The following is a 25,750-nucleotide window of genomic DNA, read 5'->3' as shown; positions in this document are numbered from 1 at the left end:
AAAAAATTGACGAGCGAATACGTATTCCTGCCATGATGCCGTGACGTTTATTCCACATGGGAGGAGGCCATTGCGTGCCGTGATCCACGTCTGAGAAAGTAATTAGCAAATTCCTCAATTTGGAAATAAAAACGTTGCAATCATTGCCCCCTTCCTTCCGTAAAAAACAACTGCAGACCATGGCCGTGAATCACAGCGCCTTCGTGAAAGCCTCAAATGACTCAAATACCTCATGGACTGATCCTTCCCCCACACCGAGCCATGACTAATCGTAAGCGAGTATTATTTAGTAAATTGAAAACTCATTATTTTTGTCAACTCCCTTTTTGCATTTCGTTTATCATCGTTCCCCCGGCACCTCCGATCAGCGCCGTTGGCTACGTACGGCGCGAAAGAAGTTCAACAAACATTGTTTAGTTCGTTGACCTTCCTCCGGCACCTCCGATTAAGCGCCCTTGGTTACGTAAGGCGCGAAAAAAGTTCAACACGCGTACGTTATTACCCCACCGACGAAACACCGGGACTTTCAATGTTGCCCGGGAAGAGCTCCGCTGAGAGATTTCCCGAGACGGCCGCTTCCATCCCTGGAAAAACCAGGACAGGTGGCAACCCCCAGGTTAAAGCCACGGGTGGGGGGGGGGTGCAGGGGGGGGCAGGGGGGGGCGGGGGGGGGCGGGGGGCGGGACTACAACCCCAGCTGTAATCCCACAGGTCCCCAACCGACGGGCACACCGGCGACACACACACACACACACGTACACGCACACGGATGTACGTGTGTGTGTGTGTGCGAGCTGGGCTACACGGAGGTGGAAGGGGAGGGAGCGGGAGGAGATCTGGGTCACTCGGGAGGGGAGCAGGAGGAGATCTGGGTCACTCGGGGTCAGGAGGGGGGGAGTGGATGGAGAGCCGGGCTACACGGAGGCGGGAGGCGAGCGTCCGTCGCGGGCAGAGATCTGGACTCGCCGCGCCGTGTCCCGGCGGAGGAGGCGTTCGTCGGACGCGCGCAGAGACTCGGCGATGCGCCGGTTGTGCTCCTGCACGCGCTGCTGCTGCGCCTCCTGCGTGCACGCACGCGGACAAAGACAAAGATCTCCCGTGTAGCCTTAACAGACTGTAGGGGCAAGTGCTGTTAGCGAGCACCTATGAAGGCCGGCACTGTGGCACACGAGGGGGTGTGGGTGGCCAGCACCACGCCCGGCCGCCTCCGTCTCCCCGGTGGCGATGTTTACTACACACCGCACCAGTGCACTCGTTAGAAGCCGAGTCGACATTACGGGAGGCCCCCGGGGAATCGGTTCAGATATTCTTCAACGGCGTTGGCCCGCGAGCGGGAATCGAACTCAGGGCGGGCGGAGGTTCGCAAGCGCAACGTGGCGGTCGAGCGGCCCCGGGAAAGACACGGCGCGCCGATGGCCCCCTCCCGCCGCCCACCCAGTCGACGCCGAACGCCGCGGCGGCATAAACTCGCTCTTCACCCCTCCATCCCAGCATAAATAGTCGCTCCAAGCCTGGAGCGTGCCATTCAGACTCTGCCTTCTCGACAGACCTGTTCTCCACCTGCAGACGGCTGCTTGCGTTGTGGCCGAAACGTCGTGAGAATTATTTTATCATGTTTTATTTTTATATTATTTTCCTTCTACGCGACTTTACCGAAAGAACCTAGAAGATAAACTCGCCTGCCGACGGCCCTCCTTCCTCTCGGCCGCTTCGGTGGCGGCGGCCCGCTGCCCGTCGTGGGCCCGCTGCCGCTCGGCGGCCGCGCGCAGCCGGGCCCGCTCGCCCTCGCGCGCGTCCCTCGCGTGCGAGCGCGCCAGCTCCTCGGCGCGGGAGAGCGCCGTGCGTCGCGCGGCCGATGAGTTGGCCTCCTGGCGCTCGCGGTCGACCAGCCGCGCGGCCTCCCCCGACAGGCGCTCCAGGGTGCGGTCTCTGTCGTTGGGGGGGGGGGTGAGAAATGTGAATCGCGGTGACGGCGACAGCTTGTGATGTGGCGGTGTCGTTGCTTGAAAGAGAGACGGACGGACGGACGGAGGGGTCGGGAGAGAGACTTGGAAGCACCGGGAGAAGCTGGAAGCTCAACTCCCTCGCGGGCACTGCCTGCCGCCTGCTGAGTTGGCGCGACTCTGGGCGGCTTCCAGGTTTATCTTCTTGGTTCTTTCGGTAAAGTCACGTAGAATGGAAATAATAAAATAACAAAAATCAAACATGATAAAAATAAGTCTCACGACGTTTCGGCCACAACGCAAGCGGCCGTCCTCAGGTGGAGAACAGGTCTGTCGAGAAGACAGAGTCTGAATGACACACCCCAGGTGTGTTGAACGTGGCCGAGCACGGCGCAGATTTAAAGTTCTGTTGCAAATCTGAACAAACAAACAAACGAAGCTTTTCAATGTTACCAGGTAAGGTCCCGCTGAGCTACGGAACTCGATCTGGCCAACACAAATGATAGCTCAACGAAGTTGGCTTGTTCATCGTCACGTGGAATTTCCTAGCGGCCAAATACCCTTAAACCGCGTGTTTCTAAATGTGGAGGGAAAAACCCCCACGACCGCTAGGAGAGAGACGTCGCAAACTCCAAATTTCCAGCAGGCGTCAGGGTCGTGATCACACATACAACCTCCTGAATGCCAGGGGAGGTAGTTAACATCCCCGAGCCACCGTGGTGATAATGAGAGACGCACACTCCCAAAATACAGCAGGCGTCAGGGTGGGGATCGAACCCACGACCTCCTGTATACCAGGCGAGGTAGTTAACATCTCCTAGCCACCATGATGATAATGAGAGACGCAAACTCCAAAAATACAGCAGCAGGCGTCAGGGTCGTGATCGAACCCACGACCTCCTGTACACCAGGCGAGGTAGTTAACATCTCCTAGCCACCATGATGCCCAAGGGAGGAGGGGGAGCGGTGGGGTAGATATCCCGCTCACCCCAACCGCTCACCCTCACCGGATGAGTGGCATATACTTCTCAGTGGGATACGTATCCCACGAAACCGAACTGGGAGAAAAGCGTGAAGGCGGCAGCAGGCGCCAACAATTGCCCACGTTCAGGGGACCTCTACATATTAAGGTGGAGGCCAGGGCGAGGAGGGAGGCCTCAAGGTCAGAGGTCGAGGGGAGAGACATCGAGCCAAGGACACGGCCATTGGCAGAGGGCTACAGAAGTCGAAGTGACACGGGACGCGGTGACCAGTGTCACAGTGGATGGTAGTGCAACGGTGGGGGTGGCAGCGTCACTGTGGATGGTAGTGTCACAGTGGGGGGGGGTTGGATGTGTCACGGTGGGGGTGGTAGTGTCACAGTGGAGGGGGGGGGGTTGGATGTGTCACGGTGGGGGTGGCAGCGTCACTGTGGATGGTAGTGTCACAGTGGGGGGGGGGGGGGGTTGGATGTGTCACGGTGGGGGTGGTAGTGTCACAGTGGGGATGGTAGTGTCACGGTGGGGGGGGGGGGGGGTGGATGTGTCACGGTGGGGGTGGTAGTGTCACAGCGGGGATGGTAGTGTCACAGTTGGGGGGGGGGGGGGTGGGTTGGATGTGTCACGGTGGGGGTGGTAGTGTCACAGCGGGGATGGTAGTGTCACAGTTGGGGGGGGGTGGGGTTGGATGTGTCACGGTGGGGGTGGTAGTGTCACAGCGGGGGGGGGGGGGGGTTGGATGTGTCACGGTGGGGGTGGTAGTGTCACAGCGGGGGGGGGGGTTGGATGTGTCACGGTGGGGGTGGTAGTGTCACAGGGGGGATGGTAGTGTCACAGTGGGGGGGGGGGGGGGGGTGGGGTTGGATGTGTCACGGTGGGGGTGGTAGTGTCACAGTGGGGGGGGGGGTGGGGGTGGTTGGATGTGTCACGGGGGGGGTGGTAGTGTCACAGCGGGGATGGTAGTGACACAGTGGGGGGGGGGTTGGATGTGTCACGATGGGGGTGGTAGTGTCACAGCGGGGTGGTAGTGTCACAGTGGGGGGGGGGGTTGGATGTGTCACGGTGGGGGTGGTAGTGTAACAGGGGGGATGGTAGTGTCACAGTGGGGGGGGGGGGTGGGGTTGGATGTGTCACGGTGGGGGTGGTAGTGTCACAGTGGGGGGGGGGGGGGTGGGGGTGGTTGGATGTGTCACGGGGGGGGGTGGTAGTGTCACAGCGGGGTGGTAGTGTCACAGTGGGGGGGGGGGGGTTGGATGTGTCACGGTGGGGGTGGTAGTGTCACAGCGGGGTGGTAGTGTCACAGTGGGGGGGGGGGGGTTGGATGTGTCACGGGGGGGGTGGTAGTGTCACAGCGGGGTGGTAGTGTCACAGTGGGGGGGGGGGTTGGATGTGTCACGGGGGGGGTGGTAGTGTCACAGCGGGGGTGGTAGTGTCACAGTGGGGGGGGGGGGTTGGATGTGTCACGGGGGGGGTGGTAGTGTCACAGCGGGGATGGTAGTGTCACAGTGGGGGGGGGGGGGTTGGATGTGTCACGGTGGGGGTGGTAGTGTCACAGGGGGGATGGTAGTGTCACAGTGGGGGGGGGGGGGTTGGATGTGTCACGGTGGGGGTGGTAGTGTCACAGGGGGGATGGTAGTGTCACAGTGGGGGGGGGGGGGGTTGGATGTGTCACGGTGGGGGTGGTAGTGTCACAGCGGGGATGGTAGTGTCACAGTGGGGGGGTTGGATGTGTCACGGTGGGGGTGGTAGTGTCACAGCGGGGGATGGTAGTGTCACAGTGGGGGGGGGGGGGGGGGTGGGGGTGGTTGGATGTGTCACGGGGGGGTGGTAGTGTCACAGCAGGGATGGTAGTGACACAGTGGGGGGGGGGGGTTGGATGTGTCACGATGGGGGTGGTAGTGTCACAGCGGGGGTGGTAGTGTCACAGTGGGGGGGGGGTTGGATGTGTCACGGTGGGGGTGGTAGTGTCACAGGGGGGATGGTAGTGTCACAGTGGGGGGGGGGGGGTGGGGTTGGATGTGTCACGGTGGGGGTGGTAGTGTCACAGTGGGGGGGGGGGGGGTGGGGGTGGTTGGATGTGTCACGGGGGGGGTGGTAGTGTCACAGCGGGGTGGTAGTGTCACAGTGGGGGGGGGGGTTGGATGTGTCACGGGGGGGGTGGTAGTGTCACAGCGGGGTGGTAGTGTCACAGTGGGGGGGGGGGTTGGATGTGTCACGGGGGGTGGTGGTAGTGTCACAGCGGGGTGGTAGTGTCACAGTGGGGGGGGGGGGGGGGTTGGATGTGTCACGGGGGGGTGGTAGTGTCACAGCGGGGTGGTAGTGTCACAGTGGGGGGGGGGGTTGGATGTGTCACGGGGGGGGTGGTAGTGTCACAGCGGGGTGGTAGTGTCACAGTGGGGGGGGGGGGTTGGATGTGTCACGGGGGGGGTGGTAGTGTCACAGCGGGGTGGTAGTGTCACAGTGGGGGGGGGGGGGGTTGGATGTGTCACGGTGGGGGTGGTAGTGTCACAGCGGGGATGGTAGTGTCACAGTGGGGGGGGGGGTTGGATGTGTCACGGTGGGGGTGGTAGTGTCACAGGGGGGATGGTAGTGTCACAGTGGGGGGGGGGGGTTGGATGTGTCACGGTGGGGGTGGTAGTGTCACAGGGGGGATGGTAGTGTCACAGTGGGGGGGGGGGGGGGGTTGGATGTGTCACGGTGGGGGTGGTAGTGTCACAGCGGGGATGGTAGTGTCACAGTGGGGGGGTTGGATGTGTCACGGTGGGGTGGTAGTGTCACAGCGGGGATGGTAGTGTCACAGTGGGGGGGGGGGGGGTGGGGGTGGTTGGATGTGTCACGGGGGGGGTGGTAGTGTCACAGCGGGGGGGGGGTGGGGGTTGGATGTGTCACGGGGGGGGTGGTAGTGTCACAGTGGGGGGGGGGGGTTGGATGTGTCACAGCGGGGATGGTAGTGTCACAGTGGGGGGGGGGGGGTTGGATGTGTCACGGTGGGGGTGGTAGTGTCACAGTGGGGATGGTAGTGTCACAGTGGGGGGGGGGTGGGGGTGGTTGGATGTGTCACGGTGGGGGTGGTAGTGTCACAGCGGGGATGGTAGTGTCACAGTGGGGGGGGGGGGGTTGGATGTGTCACGGTGGGGGTGGTAGTGTCACAGTGGGGGGGGGGGTTGGATGTGTCACGGGGGGGTGGTAGTGTCACAGCGGGGATGGTAGTGTCACAGTGGGGGGGGGGGTTGGATGTGTCACGGGGGGGGTGGTAGTGTCACAGTGGGGATGGTAGTGTCACAGGGGGGGGGGGTTGGATGTGTCACGGTGCGGCTAGATGCTTACATATAAAAACGTCTCAGGCCGCTGTGCTCGCAATCAAAAGACTGCTCGCCTACGGGGACACGCGTAGGGTAAATCGGGGATGATAAAAATAGCAGCATCCTCTACAGCACAGAATGTGCAAGGAAAAGCGACAAATCGCCACGAGCGCAGAGACGCGACAGCCACGGCACGCGGTCGCAGGTCTGGTGCTCGAAGGGACAGCGCCGGTGAGTGACAGTGTTGGTGAGTGAGTGACAGTGTTGGTGAGTGACAGTGCTGGTGAGTGACAGTGTTGGTGAGTGACAGTGCCGATGCGTGAGTGACAGTGTTGGTGAGTGACAGTGTTGGTGAGTGAGTGACAGTGTTGGTGAGTGACAGTGTTGGTGAGTGACAGTGTTGGTGAGTGAGTGATGTTGCTGGTGAGTGACAGTGTTGGTGAGTGACAGTGTTGGTGAGTGACAGTGTTGGTGAGTGAATGCCGGTGAGTGAGTGATGTTGCTGGTGAGTGACAGTGCCGGTGAATGAGTGATATTGCTAGTGAATGACAGTGTTGGTGAGTGAGTGATGTTGCTAGTGAGTGACAGCGCCGGTGAGTGAGTGATGTTGCTAGTGCGTGACAGTGCTGGTGAGTGACAGTGTTGGTGAGTGACAGTGCTGGTGAGTGAGTGATATTGCTAGTGAGTGACAGTGTTGGTGAGTGACAGTGTTGGTGAGTGAGTGATGTTGCTGGTGCGTGACAGTGCCGGTAATGAATTTATAGGACCAGGGAATGAGCGCTAGTTGGAGGCGGCCTGGAAGTTCCGAGGACAGCCTCCTAGAGAGCCACACGTTGCTCCCATGGACACGATGGCATGCCTAGCAACATTCACGCTCTGCAGATCACAATGCAGCAGCAGCAGCAGCACCCTGTTATTAACATCGCAACCTATCAATAGCGTGGCTCTCCAGGTGATCAAACCGATCGCATCGGCGCAAGCTAACCGGTGACACGCCGCACTGCGTACACAGGCCATGCGCCACCCTCGCCGCATGTGAACGCTACGGCAAGTGGCATAGCGCAGGTTGGCATGGGCCCTGGCACAAGAGAGGGGCCCCCAGTTCCTTGTGGCCTGGTGCCTGGGTCCCCCATCCGACCTGTGGAGGCTCAGGTGCAGTCTCACCGCCTGCGCGCTCGCCAGCCGCTCCACTCTTACTGGGCAACGCGCGCGCAAGGGGGGCGCAGCGGTAGCGGCGAAGGTTTCGCGCCGCACGTAGCCGCACGTGCCAATCGCAGGTGTGCGGTTCGGTCAGCACGGCGGGGTCGACCACGTGGGCCCGCGGCGTTGAGGCCACCGACCGCGCCTGGCCACTGCGTGCACCTTGCTGAATTGCCCATCGGCGTGTGTGTCTGGGTGTGTGTGTGTGTGTGTCTGTGTGTGTCTGTGTGTGTGTGTGTCTGTGTGTGTGTCTGTGTGTGTGTGTCTGTGTGTGTGTCTGTGTGTGTGTGTCTGTGTGTGTGTCTGTGTGTGTGTGTGGGTGCGAGGCAGCGCTACGGGTGTTCGACCCACGGGGCCGACTCCTGCAGCCACCCACTGGTCCCACTCACGTCGACGCTGCCAACCGACCACCCCGGCACATGACAGAAGAAGAATTAGAAGAAGACACCGGTGTTTGGCACCTCGCCGGTCCGCCCGCCCGCCCGCCTTACCGCCTGTGCCGCTCGGTGAGGACCTGCCGCTGCTCGGCGCGCGAGTGCCGCCGCTGATCGTGATCCAAGCGTCGCCACACCTCCTCCCGGCGGCCTCGCTCGGCCTCCGTCTCCTGCCGGGCGCGAGCTCGGTCCGACGCGCCGAGGCGGTCGAAGAGGGCGCCCGGGCGGGCCGCGCCTCCCTGGCACGGCGGCAATGACAACGTCGGCGTCAGCGTCTTCGTTGTGCCAGGAAAGCGTCACCGTCAGCGTCGTCGTGATTATTTATACGCGCACGTCTCACGCGCGGGCACGTGTGTAGGTGCCCGGCATGGGATCGTGGCGCGGCGAGGTCATCGCGGCGAGATGAAGGGGAGCGAGGGTCACGGCACGTGGCCCCCCCCACGTTGTTGTTGGGGAGGTCACGGCGAGTGAGTGTGTGGGTGGGTGTGTGGGTGTGTGGGTGGGTGGGGAGCGGTGGTGCAGCGGTTAGCGCTACGCTGCGCTACGAACTTGCCGACCCGGGTTCAATTATCGCTCACGGCCAACATCAGTGAGGATTATCTGAACCGGCCCTGGGCCTCCCCTAGGTCGACTCAGCCTCAAATGAGTACCTGGTGCGGTGTGTAAACATCGCCGCTGGGGAGACAAAGGCGGCCGGGCGTGGTGTTGGCCACTCACCCCCTCGTGTGCCGTGCCGGGCCGTTACAGGTGCTCGCTAACAGCACTTGCCCCTACTGTCTGTTAAGGCTATACGGGGGATCTTTGTCTTTGTGATCTCGGTTTTGTGGGAGCATGTGGTGGCTGTGAGATCGTGGTATGGAGAGGGCACGGTACTTTAACGTCACGACGCTTTGAGGAGTTCGTGACAGAGCGAGTTCCCGGCGCTGTGAGATGATAGCATTGCGAGGTCATGCTATTTGTCATGTTACTCATCCTGATTTAATAGAAGATTCTATAATACAGGTTTTTTTGGGGGGGTCAGATCGGATAAATATCTGAACGTGTCGTTAAATCCGCCACCACCCGACACGGCCAACTAGTAAGGGGTTTGTCACGTAGACAGAACGTGGCAATTAGTCACTAGTACAGCACTAGTGTGTAGTGTAGTGTATAGTGTAGTGTATAGTGTAGTGTATAGTAGTGTATAGTGTAGTGTATAGTAGTGTATAGTGTAGTGTATAGTAGTGTATAGTGTAATGTATAGTAGTGTATAGTGTAGTGTATAGTGTAGTTATTAGTGTAGTGTATAGTGTAATGTATTTTAGTGTATAGTGTAGTGTATAGTGTAGTATACTAGTACAGCACACCGGTTGTGTGTTGGAGAGCCAAGCAATAACATTTACAATCTAACCCAAGAAGAAAAAAATAACCTGTATTATGGATGATATTGGTCGCGAAAGCCTACGTGTTAAAGATTCAATGTTGATGTTCTATGGGTCTTTCGGTAAAGCCACGTAAATAGAATAAAAAAAAGTTTTTATTTAAAATAATAAATTATTAAATTTTTATTTAAAAAAAAACTATCTACGTGGCTTTACCGAAAGACCCATAGAATATGTATCCTGCAGTCACGAAAGCTTAAAATCAAGATTAAATCAAGATTCAAAATGTAATCTTTGATTAAATCTTGTTCAGCATTGGCTGTGTCACGTGCCCTCCCTGAGTTTTCTGTGCGCCCCCCCCTTAAACGTGGTCACCGATCTCGCGTAAATGTTGTTCATCTCATTACACGTCGAGAACATTCAAATTGGAAGCAATTATTGCTTCGACAGAGACAAACGGCTAAAACGAATTATTGATGCGAACTCGCGTCCGACCTTGAACATGCACTCCTCGATTTAAAGCTTTCGTGACTGCAGGAATTCATCTTCTTGGTTCTTTCGGTAAAGGTGAAGACCAGGTCTGTCGGGGAGACAGCGTCTGAATGAAACAACACCACACATTCAGACGCTGTCTCCCAGGCAGACCTGCTCTTCACCTGAGGGACGGCCGCTTGCGTTGTGGCCGAAACGTCGTGAGAATTATTTTATCATGTTTTATTTTTATTATTTTATTATTTCCCTTCTACGTGACTTTACCGAGAGAACCAAGAAGATGAACTCCTCCTTACCTTGGAGCCGGTGGTATAGTCCAGGCTGGCGTGGGCGAGGATTGACGACTGGACCGCGCGACTCCTGCGCTGGGGGTTCACCACCGCCGAGAACATGGAGCTGGTGTTGATGGGCGGCGCGGCTTCGGCGACGACGGCCGATCTGATGTCCCCGGCGCTCAGGCTCCGTGGCCTAGGCGAGCGCGAGGAGCCTGTGGGGCCCAGGCGAGCCGACGACGCAGCGCGGTTACACCAGTTTCAAGTTTCAAGTTTTTAAATCCTTTATATTAAGTTCGCTCGCTCGCTTGCTTAGGACCGTGCAAATCTTTCGGTCGTTTTTTAACCCACTTCCCGTGATCCAATCGAGCTGACATTTTGCACACAGACTCGCTGTGCGTGACAATTAATGTTCGTGAAATTTTTTTCTCCAAAATTTTACACTTTTTAGGACAAAAATATTATATTTAATTATCAATTGCCTAATGGTGCAATGTAATCATCTGACCCATAGGTGGCAGCCATCTCAAGCCAGAGGACGAGAGGACTCTAGCCGCCACGCATATAAAGGATTTATAGTGAAAAACTTTGTTTTTACGGGTTATACTTATTAAGTTTCATTGATTAGGTGTATAGCCCTGTGAGCCATGCGGCTCTTGAGTCGGGTGCAACCGCAACAAACAAAATATGAACAGAGAAACATCCCAAAGCGATGACGCGTAACAGAAACATCCTGGAATAAACCACCCCAAAAAAAGTATTAAAACGCTGTGTGAAAAAATCACAATGTGGTGCAAGCCAACAACAACAACCATAAGACAATTTAGATTAACCATATGTTTTCAAATCACTAAAATAAAGCTATAAAAACAATGTAACAATAGTAATCACAGGAACTGTGATTTTAATTGAACAATAAACGATATACATAACACGTATGACCAAACTTGCAGCCATAGCTGGCAGCATGACACTCACACTCTGCATTTAGTAATAGGTTTTTACCCTTTCAACTGGTACAAAAAACTGACACCTTTATACAAGGCATCATGTTTGCAATAACCACAACACAAGCAGTCAAAATGCAAACAAAAAGAAACAACTCTGATGATGATAATGATATGCACTGTCCTTGAAGTTGATTGGTCCACACCCGAGACAGCTTTTCTTAGAGCCTAGTCTCCATTGGTGTTGGAACAGATGACGCCAAAAGGCGTACAACTCAAAGACAGCGCACTATCAGAGTATTGAGAGCTCGGGGTTATCATTTACACTATGAGACATCTCCTTTACCAGTGGCAAAATATAGTAATAGGTTTTAACCCTTTCAACTGGTTCTTTTTGTTTGCATTTTGACTGCTTGTGTTGTGGTTATTGCAAACATGATGCCTTGTATAAAGGTGTCAGTTTTTGTACCAGTTGAAAGGGTAAAAGCCTATTACTATATTTTGCCACTGGTAAAGGAGGTCTCATAGTGTAAACACTCTGCATCATCATCGTCGTCTGATACTTGAGATGTCGCGCATCGCCCACAACCGCCAACGGATTCACAACAGGGCACCGCGCACAGGGAGCAAGCACAGATACTATGTTCGTTATATTATGATAACGTTCACGTATTTATGAGCCTATTTACGTATTTATTTAAGGAAATTAATCTTTTAAAAAATGTTTTTTTAGTGGGCCAATATCATTATTCCGTGAGTTGTGACAGTCACGAGCATCACCAGAACGTGTTCCTCGCGAACAACCGGGGGGACAGGTACAGGGTGACATTGCCACCTAAACACGCGAGAACAACCGTGACGCAGACAAATGTCATGTTCCAAAGTAACGGCAGGCCGCATTTACCCAGCGCAGCTGGCGAGCAATTAGACCCGTCTAAGTTTAGCTTTCTTAAAACGACGAATCGGCCCCCCCCCCCCCCGAAACAAAATGATGCCTCTCGCTGCACAATTGAGCATTTTAAAAGGGCACGTGGTGAACGGACGGACGGACGGCTGAATTAGCATCGAGGGAGAGAGTTCTATTTTTTATTGAAAGTTGCAAAAGCAAACGCGAAAGGCGTATTGTCAACCACAAGCACTTTCGTGTCGTTGTGTTATATCCAACGAATCGCAAGTGCTAATCACGAACGGCACTTGCACCAGCTATGTCGGTCACGGTTGGACCAATTACCTTGGCACCGTGTAAATGATTCTATCTCTACTACTATACTATGGGAACCCCGAGCTCTCATACTCTGATGGTGCATTGTCTTTGAGTTGTGCGCCTTTTGGCGTCATCTGGTCCAACCCATGTGAGACTAGGCTCTAAGGAAAGCTGTCTCGGGTGTGGACCAATCAACTTCAAGGACAGTGCATACATTATCAGAGTTATGTCTTTTGTTTGTATTATGACTGCAGGTATTGCGGTCTATGCAAACATGGCTCCTTGTAAAAAGGTGTCAGTTTTGTTGCCAGATAAAAGGGTAAAAAACCAATTATCAGATTCTATCTCTGTCCATGTGAGAGTCTTAAACGTGACTGGAAACGAACAACAGTAAAACCTTGGATTGCGAGTAACTTAGTCTGCGAGTGTTTTGCAAGACGAGCAAATTTTTTATAATAAATATTTATTTGATAAACGAGCGAGGTCTTGCAATACGAGTAGTACGTGCATACGCTTTGTCTGCCGAGCGTCACGTGATCACAACTGATATACGAGTGCTTTGATATACGAGTGCTTTGGATTACAAACACGTTTCCGGAACGAATTATGCTCGCAATCCAAGGTTTTACTGTAGTTTTTTTTATTTCACAAGGTAAGGCTCCACTTGAGCTACGTGGCTGATTTTCAGAAGCGACCTGGCCGCAAATGATAGCCCAACGGAGTGGCTTGCCGCGTGAAAATGTATAGCCGCAGCCCAATACTCTAAACGCACGTTGATTCTAAATATGGAGGGAACCGGGGAAAAATCCACGCAACCACGGGGAGAACATCTAAACTCCAAATATACAGGTGTTAGGGTCGCGATCGAACCCACGACCTCCTGTATACCGGGCGAGATAGTTAACATCTCGCCACCGAGGAAAGAAAGCTGTTTGGCCGATTCCGTTTGAAACCCGAGTGCTTTTGGCGGTGTTTTTCCACTGCAGAAGCCGAGCCGTGCCACGGACGTCGTTAAACGACGCAGCGACGCATGCGTTCCGAGTCGTGCCGATTGGCCTCGCGCATTCGTTCACTCCCCTGCTTGTCCCCGAGCCAAAGTCAAGACGTCTCGTGAGCCCGGCGAATCACCGCTTGGGCACGGCTCGGCTCCGCTCGGCAAACAGCGATGGTGGGGGGAAATTAAAGGGGGGAAATAAAAAACGTGTCTCACGCCAGGAGAGAAAGGGGCTACACGAGGACTCCACGGCTCACCCGGCTTGCGGTGGTGCGGCGAGGTCGCCGTGCCGGCCCAGTACTTCCACTCGGGCCTCTCCCTCAGCGAAGCCTGGCTCGGTCTCTCCGCGCGCCGCTCCCGCGTGCCGCGGTCGGCGTCGCCGGCCCTGCGTGCCTTCGACCGGCGCGCCCTCCTCGAGCGGCCGGCCCCGAACCCCCCACGCTCCACATCCACGTCGTCGTCCGACGATGAAGACGAACTCGACGACGACGACGATGACGACGACGACGACGACCTGCGTCGCCCCGACTTGACCTCCTTGCCGCCGAGCGCCGGCGGCGGTGATGCCGGCGGCGTCGGCGGCAGCCACCCCGTGCCGTCGTGGAGGAGGTCCCGGGAGTGGCACGTGCAGCAGAGCGGGTGGCGATGCCCGTCGCACAGCGCTCCCTCGGGGCAGCCGCAGGGCAGCGCGGGCATCCAGGACGTGGGGTAGATCCGGCCCGTGTCCACGCAGCACGGGGACACGGAGCCGGTGGAAAATCCTGCGCGATGCAGCCGGGGAAGCGTGGGAGTTAGCGGGGGTGGGTGGCGCACAGGTGTTTATTTTGATGTTCAGCGAGGGTCGTGATGGAAATGTTCATGAATGAACGAGTGGACAAAGATCCTCGGGTACGGCGAAGTTTCACTGCACCCCGCCGAGGATGAAACGGTGACTGATTATGACGAGGCACAATTAACGATGGTAATGATGATGATGATGATCTTGATTTGAAGCTTTCGTGACTGCAGGAATCCATACTCTTTGGTTCTTTCGGTAAAGTCACGTAGGTAGAAAATAAAAAAATAAAAATCACGACGTTTTGGGCGCAACACAAGCGTCCGTCATCAGGTGGGAGAGCATGCTTTGTGTTGTGCCCGAAACGTCGTGATTTATTTTATTTTATACCTACGTTACTTTACCGAAAGAACCAAAGAGTATGATGATGATGATAATGGCGATGCTAAGAATCACGATCATAACAATGATTACGACAATATTGATGGTGAATAATATTGATAACAATAACGATGACAATGGTGAGCGATGATGATGATGTATGTTGAACTTGAACTTCTTTCACACCATACGTAGCGAACCGTGCTAATCGGAGGCGCGGGGGAAGGACAACAAACTAAACACAAAAAGTAGTTCTAAAGAAATGAGTTTTCAATCGAGATCATTTAAAAGTGCATAGCTCCAGTGGCTTTCTAATATCGCAAGAAGGTTCCAGACGGCCGCAGAAGCGCGCCGGGAACGCGCTCGACGCGGCGACCACCGTCTTTGCTCGACGTTGCGCCAAAAGCCGTCGCCGCTGCGAGGACGACCAGAGTTCACGTGACGGCTCACGAGGTCAACGAAGAGTCGTGGTTGACGTGACCGGCGAGCTGCCGCGGTTCAATCGCGGCAAACGCTTCGGCGCGGTAAAGAGCGCCGCGGTGGGACGGCTCGCGCGGGAGTCACCGTGGAGGTGAGCGAACGGCGCCGACGCCGACGCCGGCGGCAGAGCGAGCCCGTGTCCGCTCCCCGGCGGTGACGCCGCACGGAGGCGCCGGCGGGCGCTCAGCGGCATCTGCAGCTCGAGCACGACGCGCTCGTAGAGGCGGCGCGGCACCCACACGGCGACGCCGGGCGCCACGCGCTCCGTGCGCCCGTTCCAGAAGTTCACCACGATGGGCGCGGCGCCGTCGGCGGCGTCGCCGTGGCATTCGTCTCCGGCGTGCCCTGCGCGGAGAGAGTTGGATTGTGATTGATGTCGGGTGGGAAGGGAACCCCCCCCCCCCAAATGAACTGTCATCGCTCGATTACAAAATGGGCGTCCTGCGATGGGTACAGATGTCATAACGCTGGGGGATCGCCGGTCACGGTCGCGGCTGCAAAGGTCACGACACAAACGGAGTCGGAAGGAACGCCGGGGACGGGGAAAGGGTTTAAGGTCCCAATGTTGCTTGCGGGCCGTTTCAAAAGTGGCGGGCCTCACAAAGCCAAGGGCCGTAATCCAGCTCGCTCGCTGTACGTCCCCCCCCCCCCCCCCCCCCCCGTAGACTCAGGGCGACCCGAACGCGTCAATGGCGAAGACGTCAACGTCGCCGCGTCGTCCGGGTGACCTCCTGACCCCCCTGACCTTGTCCGAGCGCAAGCTGCCGGCGCGGCTCCACGCCCTGCAGCACGGTGCCCGGCCCGTATCGGTCGGCGAGCGGCTTCCACGGAGCCAGCACGCAGTCGCCCGGCAGGACGGGGTGGCGCAGCGCGTCCGTGTGCTGGATCACGTCGCTCAGGAGCGTCTCCTGCATGCGCGCCCGTGGGCTGGCGGCGGTGGCCGTGCCGCCGCGACCCCGCGACCCCGTCGGCAGGTCGAACTCCACGAGGAATCTGCCCAGCGGGCCCTGCGGGCGGTGACGGGAGGGACCCGAAGCAATTGGGACGTCGCTGCAACGCGATAGTTGAAGCCAGTTGGCTCTATCGAAGGGGCGTGATATCGAACGTGCGACTATCACAGCCGTGGCAAAGAATAATGTCTCCCGTGCTGTGCCGAAAACTGTCTATATACATATACACACTTTGAAGAACTCGTGGGTTACTTGTTTGGCTCTTGGTCTGTTACAGTTTGGCCACCCCTAGTTTAGACGGGCAGCCGAGTGGCTTAAGGGGTCAGAGATTCCGAGTTGATAAAGCTGTCACCTGCCCGCGTTAAATCCTAATGAGTTGGTTCAGGATTGCTTTTTGGGTCAGGTCGCCACGTCGGTAGAACGTCGCATGCCCTCCTCGTCCTTCTCCTCCTCCCGATGCAGCCGCCTACTAACATCACGCGCCCCAACAGGCTGTCGAGGCTACGCGGTGTGGGGAGGGGGGGAATCTTTCCCTTCCTTACCTCCAGCTCCTGACAGACGGTGCCCCGGTAGTAATATCCGTCGGGCTCCCTTCTCGCGAGCACGCGCGTCCCGCGTAGCAGCGCTCCCGCGCCAGAGTGGACGCAGCTGTCGCTGGTGCCAGCGCTGACGTGCGCGTGCAGCAACGCGCACCGGCACGGTCCCACGCACGCGCACGCCACCACGCACGCCGGCACGCACGTGCACCGTCCCGCGCACGCGCACACGGGCACGCACGCGCAGCGGCCCGCGCACACGCATGACACGAGGTGGCGGCAAGCCGTCACGCTGAAAAGAGAGTGCAAACACACGACTGAGAACTTCTCCAGGAGGTCTGCAGAACCCGGATGCCACATTCCCCGTGGTACCGTTGCAAATTCTCAGAAGCGTTCACATTTTTCCCGTCTGTCGAATTGCCCTGCATATATCCTTGATCGACTTTGCTTTCAACTCCATCTAACGCTGTACTCTTAGTTCTTTCGGTAAAGTCACGTAGGTAAAAAATGAAATTAAAATTAATAAGAAATAAAATAATAAAATCACGACGTTTCGGAGGCAACACAAGTCTCCGTCATCGGGTGGGACCGTCACAGCTAGATTTGCTGCATCAAGTGAGGCAGGGATTCAAGATGCAAGCCCTTAAATACAAGTTGAGAGGGGAGGAGAGGGGGGGAGGCTTATCAGAATGTGGTAGCCGATACGTTCCATTCATTGGCTACCACATTCTGATAAGCTCCTCCCCCCTTAACTTGTATTTAAGAGCTTGCATCTTGATTCCCTGCCTCACTGGCTGTGACGGTCCCACCTGATGACGGAGACTTGTGTTGCCTCCGAAACGTCGTGATTTTTATTTAATTTTTTATTAATTTTAATTTCATTTTTTACCTACGTGACTTTACCGAAAGAACTAAGAGCATGAATCATTGCAGTCACGAAAGCTTCAAATCTAGAACTCCGTCTAACGCTGACCGCATCCGGCGCGGCCCCCCCTTTAAACCGGGCGGGCGCTACGGGCGTGGCGACGGATGCGGGCGTGTGGGGGGGGCAGTGGCGTAGCTAGGATATTTTGCGCCCAGGACGAACTATAAAATTGGCGCCCCCCCCCCCCCCTCCGTTGAATCACATACTAAAATGTAATTACGTGACATGTAGGCTGTGTGTGGCGGGATATATAAACTTTTAGGTTGAGGTGTAGATTTGTGCAGTAGTTTCAGGCTGCCGCGCCCGCCGCAATAAGTTCTAATGTAACTTTCGATTTAAAGCTTTCGTGACTGCAGGGATTCATCTTCTTGGTTCTTTCGGTAAAGTCACGTGGAATGGAAATAATAAAGTAATAAAAATAAAACATTAAATAATTATCAATTAGAATTTTATCATGTTTTATTTTTATTATTTTATTACTTCCATTCTACGTGACTTTACCAAAAGAACCAAAAAGATTATAAAGTAACGTTGTAAACCTCATTTTGGTGCCCCTTTACCTTGGCGCCCGGGGACACATGTACCCCCCTGCCCCCCCCCCTAACTACGCCTCTGTGGGGGGGTGCGGGAGGGGAATCGTCAAACCAGCGCCGACGGTGCAGCTCGTGGTGCAGGGAGTGGGCCACGCCGTGTGGCCACCGCTCGGCGGCTGCGAGGCTGCCCTCTGCGTCAACGCCCGGCAGCAGCGGGTTGTGCTCCAGCGACGTGGACACGGTGCAGCGCTTCACGCCGCCCACGACCCACGGCGGCGTCGCGCTCACCAGCACCGGCACCATCTGACCGGGAAGGAAGGAGGGGGGGGGAGCGGCGGTGCCGTCGTGAGTGCGCGGCTGTGCCGAGCATCCCCTCTTGACGGGATGACGGCGCCGCACAGACGCCCGGTCAGTTAGGCACCTCGTGCCGATGACCGATGCACCGACGTCACCGCTGCGCGGAATGCGTTAGGTCTCTCTTCAGATCGAGCGCCGCTGTGGCTGGAGATGTTAACTACCTCGCCTGGTGTGCAGGAGGTCGTGGGTTCGATCCCGATGCTGACGCCTGCTGCTGTGTATTTGGAGTTTGCGTCTCTCATCATCATCACGGTGGCTGGGAGATGTTAACTACCTCGCCTGGTATACAGGATGTCGTGGATTCGATCCCGACCCTGATGCCTGATGTATATTTGCAGTATGCGTGTCTCTCTCTCTCTCCCCGTGGTCGCGTGGATTTTTCTCAGGGTCCTCCGGTTTTTCCCTCCACATTTAAAAATGAACGTGCGTCTATCAGAATCAGTTTCTGTATTAACACTGGAAGAATCCTATGAGCTAGAAAGCTCTTTTTAACAGATGCCCAGTAGAGGTAGGTTAAAATGCTATACATTTCCAAATGGTGATAAGCCACGTAGGTAGAAAAATAAATAATAAATCACGACATTTCGATCGCAACACAAGCAATCATCATCAGGTGGAAAGATACAGCAGTAGAATTGCTGTTCTGCGATCGAAACGTCGTGATTTATTACTTATTTTTCTACCTACGTGACTTTATCGAAAGAACCAAAGAGTATGAATTTCTGCAGTCACGAAAGCTTCAAACCGAGGGTGATAAGCCACTTCGTTGGGTTATCATTCGTGGCCATATCGCTCGCCTCTGAAAAATATCGCTCAGTGGGTCTTACCCAGTTAATTAAAACAGTTGAGTTTAGTGGAGTAATTCCGGCTAACTCGAGCCTGGCCTCGAGACGTTTTACAGCAGGACCGTGGGATCGCGATCCGGTCTCTCTCACGTGTTCGACGGCACCTCCCCTCGCGAAGCGCACGACGTGCAGCGACCCGCCCGTGCCCCTCGCCAGCCGCTCCAGCGCCGCTCGGTCTCCGCCGTCCGCCCTCTCGCTCTCGGCCAGGACGCACACGACGTGAACGGGCCGCCCTCCCGCGACGGCGGCGGCGGCCACGCATCCGTCCCGGCCGGCGTCGCCCCCCGCCGCCACCAGCAGGCAGACGGCGTCGCAATCCGCGTCGGAGAGTGCGGAGCGGAGTGCGTCGACGGCGCCGTCGGAGCCGGGGCGGCAGCGCAGCGAGCGGAGCCAGCGGACGGCCTCACGCGCCGCGCGCGGGGTGCACGGCACCATGCGCTCGCACCAGCGCGTCACCTGCGGCGGGATACACGCGCTCAAGTGGCGGCTCGGCCTTCTCCGCTTGCTTGCGCGTACCGTGCCGAGCCGGCACGGGGCCAGCACGGCACGGGATCTACGTGTGAGCCTGTGGGTCTCTCTGTGAGTTTGTGGGTTTATGTGTGAGTGTGGGTCTCTGTGCGGGTCTGTGGGTCTCTCTGCGAGTCTGAGTCTATGTGTGCATCGTTAAGTCTGTGTGTGGGTCTATAGGTCTCAGTGAGTCTATGGGTCCATATATGAGTTTGTGGGTTTATGTGTGAGTGTGGGTCTCTGTGCGGGTCTGTGGGTCTCTCTGCGAGTCTGAGTCTATGTGTGCATCTATAGGTCTGTGTGTGGGTCTATAGGTCTCAGTGAGTCTATGGGTCCATATATGAGTTTGTGGGTTTATGTGTGAGTGTGGGCCTCTGTGCGGGTCTGTGGGTCTCTCTGCGAGTCTGAGTCTATGTGTGCATCGTCAAGTCTGTGTGTGGGTCTATAGGTCTCAGTGAGTCTATGGGTCCATATATGAGTTTGTGGGTTTATGTGTGAGTGTGGGCCTCTGTGCGGGTCTGTGGGTCTCTCTACGAGTCTGAGTCTATGTGTGCATCGTTAAGTCTGTGTGTGGATCTATAGGTCTCAGTGAGTCTATGGGTCCATATATGAGTTTGTGGGTTTATGTGTGAGTGTGGGCCTCTGTGCGGGTCTGTGGGTCTCTCTGCGAGTCTGAGTCTATGTGTGCATCTATAGGTCTGTGTGTGGGTCTATAGGTCTCAGTGAGTCTATGGGTCCATATATGAGTTTGTGGGTTTATGTGTGAGTGTGGGTCTCTGTGCGGGTCTGTGGGTCTCTCTGCGAGTCTGAGTCTATGTGTGCATCTATAGGTCTGTGTGTGGGTCTATATGTCGCAGTGAGCCTATGGGTGTCTATCTGAGCCTGTGAGTTTATGTGTGAGTGTGGGCCTCTGTGCGGATCTGTGGGTCTCTCTGCGAGTCTAAGTCTATGTGTGCATCTATACTGTAGGTCTGTGTGTGGGTCTATAGGTCTCAGTAAGTCTATGGGTGTCTATCTGAGCCTGTGAGTTTATGTGTGAGTGTGGGTCTCTCTGCGAGTCGGCGGGTCTCCACGCGAGTGGATAACAGATGCGCTTGCGAGACCGCCCGTAGACTTGGGCATGACCAGTTTATGAGCACAGGGAATGATCACACGCCACGATAAACGTCGTACCCAGATCGTTAAACGCCGTGAGCTCGCCCTCCAACAACACAGCAATACGTCGGCACGTCTGATCGTTGCGCGACAACGCGATTCACTGGACCTGGCCGTTGAACTCGACGATGTTGAAGAGCGTGTGGGCGCCCGCCTGCGACCTCTCCAGCAGCGTCCGCGCCACGAGCTCAGTGACGCCCGCCAGGTGCGGTTCCATCGTCAGCGTGGTGCCCAGCACAAACGCCACGTGCCGGTCCGCGCTCAACGCGAGGGTTCCTCCTCCCATGGAGCCACGGTCGGCCAAGAACTCCGGCATTTCCTTAAAGGCACAGACGCCGGCGGTTGGATGAATTGCTAGGGTTATTTTTTTTACGCAGAATAATTATATGTTGTTTTGGGTTGCTCGGTCAATGGCCAGGGTCAACGGCGGCGTGGTGTATTCCGCAAATATGCCCGACTGTGAGGGCGGGCACAAGCCGGCGTGAGTAGGTTAAACGTTGAGTTTTATAAGGGCACCACGGGGTGACCAGCCCCTCCCCACCCAGCCCCACCCCTTCCGCTCCCCACCCAGCCCCTCCCTCCCCACCCAGCCCCTCCCCACCTTCCCCTCCCCACCCAGCCCCTCCCTCCCCACCCAGCCCCTCCCTGCACGACGGACACAATAATCCCCTGTGGGCTGGTGTAACCAGGAGGTTCCGACCAGTAAGAGTCTACCAATAAGGGCAACTTCACAATCTACACGGCCGTTCCGCGAAGCTTCCAGACGCACGTGAATTCATACTCTTTGGTTCGTTCGGTAAAAGTTACGTAGGTAAAAAAATAACACTGGTCAACACACTTTTTCTGGCATAAGGTATTCTAATGGTTGTAAGGTTATTTTGGGGTGCTGCTTCCAAATCTGGCATCAGTTTTTGTCTATCACATCAGGTTATTGAGATATCAAATATTGCATTTTCAATAAAAACTGCAGAAGAAAAATATTAAATAAATGTGGATATCTACATAAAATTATATTGTAAAAACACACTATCCTAAAAATACAGGACCATATTTTAATACTAAAGCAGTCACTGACTCGCAACAACTCGCAATCATAAGTGACAGAGTTAATTTCGGGTAGAATCAATGAAAATGGGGTATGCTGATAGCACAAAAATGATGTGATAGAGCAAATCTGAGATCAGATTTGGAATCAGCACCCTGAAATTAGTCTAAAACAGCTGCAAAAGTCCAGGCCAGAATTTTTGTTGTTGTTGTTGACCAGTGTAATAGATCACGACGTTTCGATCGCAACACAAGCAGTTTTTTTTATCCTTTATATTAAGTTCACTTGCTTGCGCGCTTACGACCGTGCAAATCTTTCGGTCGTTTTTGAACCCACTTCCCGTGATCCAATCGAGCTGACATTTTGCACACAGACTCGTTGTGCGTGACAATTTATTTTCGTGAAATTTTTTTTCCAAAATTTTCAACATTTTAGGAATTTTTTTTTATATTTAATTACAAATTGCTTAATGGTGGCAGGCAATCATCTGACCCATAGGTGGCAGCCATCTCAAGCCAGAGGACGAGAGGACTCTAGCCGCCACGCATATAAAGGATTTATAGTGAAAAACTTTGTTTTTACGGGTAAATTTTTTTTTGCTGTGGTTGTCCCACCTGATGACGATTGCTTGTGTTGCGATCTATTATTTTTATACCCACGTGACTTTACCGAAAGAACCAAAGAGTATGGATTCCTGCAGTCACGAAAGCTTCAAATCAAGATTGCGCGTGAGATCCTTTCGCCAGCAGTGGTGTTGAGCGAGCAATTGCGGGGCTGTACCTTTGCCTCGTAAACAACGAGAGAGGCTGCGGAAGAGGAATTTGACAAACATTGGAAGTGGGACCCCCTGCAATCCTCAACGAGAGTCTCGAAACGCCGTGAAGCGTGACTGGTTAAACACGGAAAGCGTATGATTGTCGCTAGGCGAAACTAAACTATATTCTTGGTTATTTCGGTAAAGTCACGTAGAAGGGAAATAATAGAATAATAAAAATAAAACAATACAATTCTCACGACGTTTCGATTGCAACACAAGCAAATTTTCTTGCTGTGGTTTTCACACCTGATGATGATTGCTTGTGTTGCAATCGAAACGTCGTGATAATTTAATTGTTTTATTTGTATTATTTTATTATTTCCCTTCTACGTGACTTTACCGCAGCAGGCGTCAGGGTCGGGATCGAACCCACGACCTCCTGTATACCAGGCGAGGTAGTTAACATCTCCTAGCCACCATGATGATGATGAGAGAGACGCAAACTCCAAATATACAGCAGCAGGCATCAGGGTCTGGATCAAAGCCACGACCTCCTGTACACCAGGCGAGGTAGTTAACATCTCCTAGCCACCGTGATGATGATGAGAGACGCAAATTCCAAATATACAGCAGCAGGTGTCAGGGTCGGGATCGAACCCATGACCTCCTGTACACCAGGCGAGGTGGTTAACATCTCCTAGCCACCGTGGCGTGCCCAGACCTCTGGCCAAACAGACAATGTCAATCAAATATTGAAAGCTAAGCAGGTTTAAATCCTGGAAAGTGCAGCACTTGGAAGCACAGACAGGCAGTCGTGGGGCTGCTACAGGCTGCGTCTTAGTGAGCACAAGACAAAGATCCCCCAGTGTAGCCTGGTGAGTGCAAGTGCTGTGAGCGAGTAGCAGCACCTATGAAGGCCGGAACGGCACACAAGGGGGTGGGTGGCCAGCACCAGGCCCGGTCGTCTTTGTCTCCCCCAGTGGCGATGTTTACACACCGCACCGAGTTCTAATTTTGAGGCTGAGTCGACCTAAGAGAGGCCCCGGAAACGGTTAAAATAATTTATAATCGTCACCGGCGGTGTTGGCCGTGAGCTGGGAATGGAACTCGGAGCGCCAGGTTCGTAGCGCAGCGCGCTAACCGCTGCACCACCGCTCCCCACACCAACAACAATACCCGGCCATTGGCCACTAAATAAATGACGGTAACAGTCACCACGGCGCCTGTGCCAGGCCAGGTGCACTTTGAGGCTACCGCGTGAAGCGTCGAAGGCTCGCTGCTGACAGGAGGAGGTATCGGGACAGACCCTGCAGGTGCCGCGGGTCGACTGACAGAGATGACCGGTAGATGCACCACCAGCTGTGCCCACTACTGTGCCCCCCAAACACACGACACACAGGTACAGGTAGCGGCAAACACACACGACACACAGGTACAGGTAGAGGCAAACACACACGACACACAGGTACAGGTAGCGGCAAACACACACGACACACAGGTACAGGTAGAGGCAGACACACACGACACACAGGTACAGGTAGAGGCAAACACACACGACACACAGATACAGGTAGAGGCAAACACACACGACACACAGTTACAGGTAGAGGCAAACACACACGACACACAGATACAGGTAGAGGCAAACACACACGACACACAGTTACAGGTAGAGGCAAACACACACGACACACAGTTACAGGTAGAGGCAAACACACACGACACACAGGTACAGGTAGAGGCAAACACACACGACACACAGGTACAGGTAGAGGCAAACACACACGACACACACACAGGTACAGGTAGAGGCAAACACACACGACACACAGGTACAGGTAGCGGCAAACACACACGACACACAGGTACAGGTAGTGGCAAACACACACGACACACACACAGGTACAGGTAGCGGCAAACTACACACGACACACACACAGGTACAGGTAGAGGCAAACACACACGACACACAGGTACAGGTAGCGGCAAACACACACGACACACACACAGGTACAGGTAGAGGCAAACACACACGACACACAGGTACAGGTAGAGGCAAACACACACACACGACACACAGGTAGAGGTAGAGGCAAACACACGACACACACACAGGTACAGGTAGAGGCAAACACACACGACACACAGGTACAGGTACAGGTAGCGGCAAACACACACGACACACACACAGGTACAGGTAGAGGCAAACACACACGACACACAGGTACAGGTAGCGGCAAACACACACACACACAGGTACAGGTAGAGGCAAACACACACGACACACACACAGGTACAGGTAGAGGCAAACACACACGACACACAGGTACAGGTAGCGGCAAACACACACGACACACAGGTACAGGTAGAGGCAAACAAACACGACACACAGGTACAGGTAGAGGCAAACACACACACACGACACACAGGTAGAGGTAGAGGCAAACACACACGACACACACACAGGTACAGGTAGAGGCAAACACACACGACACACAGGTACAGGTACAGGTAGCGGCAAACACACACGACACACACACAGGTACAGGTAGAGGCAAACACACACGACACACAGGTACAGGTAGCGGCAAACACACACACACACAGGTACAGGTAGAGGCAAACACACACGACACACACACAGGTACAGGTAGCGGCAAACACACACACACACAGGTACAGGTAGAGGCAAACACACACGACACACACACAGGTACAGGTAGAGGCAAACACACACGCGTGTTCAGTGTCCTCGTCACCACCACAGCCACCACCGACACTGCTCACGAGAATGATCGGACGAAGACTTCACGCGGCTGCTGCTGCTGCTTCTGTTGCTGCTGCTCCTGCCGCTGTTCCTGCTGCTGCTGCTTCTGTTGCTGCTGCTTCTGTTGCTGCTTCTGTTGCCACTGTTGCTGCTGCTCCTGCTGCTGTTCCTGCTGCTGCTGCTGCTCCTACTGATTCTGCCTCTACCTCTCCTGCTGCTGCTGCCACTGCTACTGCTGCTCCTGCTGCTGCTGCTCCTGTTGTTGCTGCTGCTGCTGCTGCCGCTGCTGCTGCTCCTGTTGTTGCTGCTGCTGCTGCTGCCGCTGCTGCTGCTCCTGCTGTTGCTGCTGCTCCTGCTGCTGCCGCTCCTACTGCTGCTCCTGCTGCTGCTCCTGCTGCTGCTCCTGCTCCTGCTGCTGCTCCTGCTACTGCTGCCGCTCCTACTGCTGCTCCTGCTGCTCCTGCTGCTGCCCCTCCTGCTGCTGCTGCCGCTTCTGCTGCTGCTCCTGCTGCTCCTGCTGCCGCTGATGCCAAATACGTTTCCGGAGCGTCTCCACGGCTCCCGCCACCGCGGCTGTTTACGCGTCGCCATGGCAACCGCAGGGGGTGGGG

General features: G+C 55.2%; 1 protein-coding gene across 1 annotated transcript; it reads right to left on the bottom strand.

Moving 5' to 3' along the window:
* Positions 1-698: 698 nt before the first annotated feature.
* Positions 699-25,689, bottom strand: C68H11orf16 (chromosome 68 C11orf16 homolog). Its single transcript, XM_061578998.1, has 12 exons — positions 25,160-25,689; positions 20,680-20,889; positions 18,999-19,364; positions 17,819-18,009; positions 16,255-16,540; positions 15,508-15,769; positions 14,847-15,107; positions 13,384-13,887; positions 10,006-10,196; positions 7,914-8,095; positions 1,680-1,929; positions 699-1,061 (listed from the first exon to the last, which is right to left on the bottom strand). The coding sequence occupies exons 2-12, from the start codon at positions 20,884-20,886 to the stop codon at positions 915-917; spliced, it is 2,847 nt and encodes a 948-aa protein (XP_061434982.1). The 5' UTR covers positions 20,887-20,889; positions 25,160-25,689; the 3' UTR covers positions 699-914.
* Between the last annotated feature and the right edge of the window lie 61 nt (positions 25,690-25,750).

The sequence above is a fragment of the Lethenteron reissneri genome, chromosome 68 (assembly GCF_015708825.2).
Source record: "Lethenteron reissneri isolate LAM-NWPU_2019-01 chromosome 68, ASM1570882v1, whole genome shotgun sequence".
In the NCBI taxonomy this organism is placed as follows: Eukaryota; Metazoa; Chordata; class Hyperoartia; order Petromyzontiformes; family Petromyzontidae; genus Lethenteron; species Lethenteron reissneri.
Note: the sequence above shows the minus strand (reverse complement) of the source record. Positions and strands in the feature narration are given on the sequence as shown.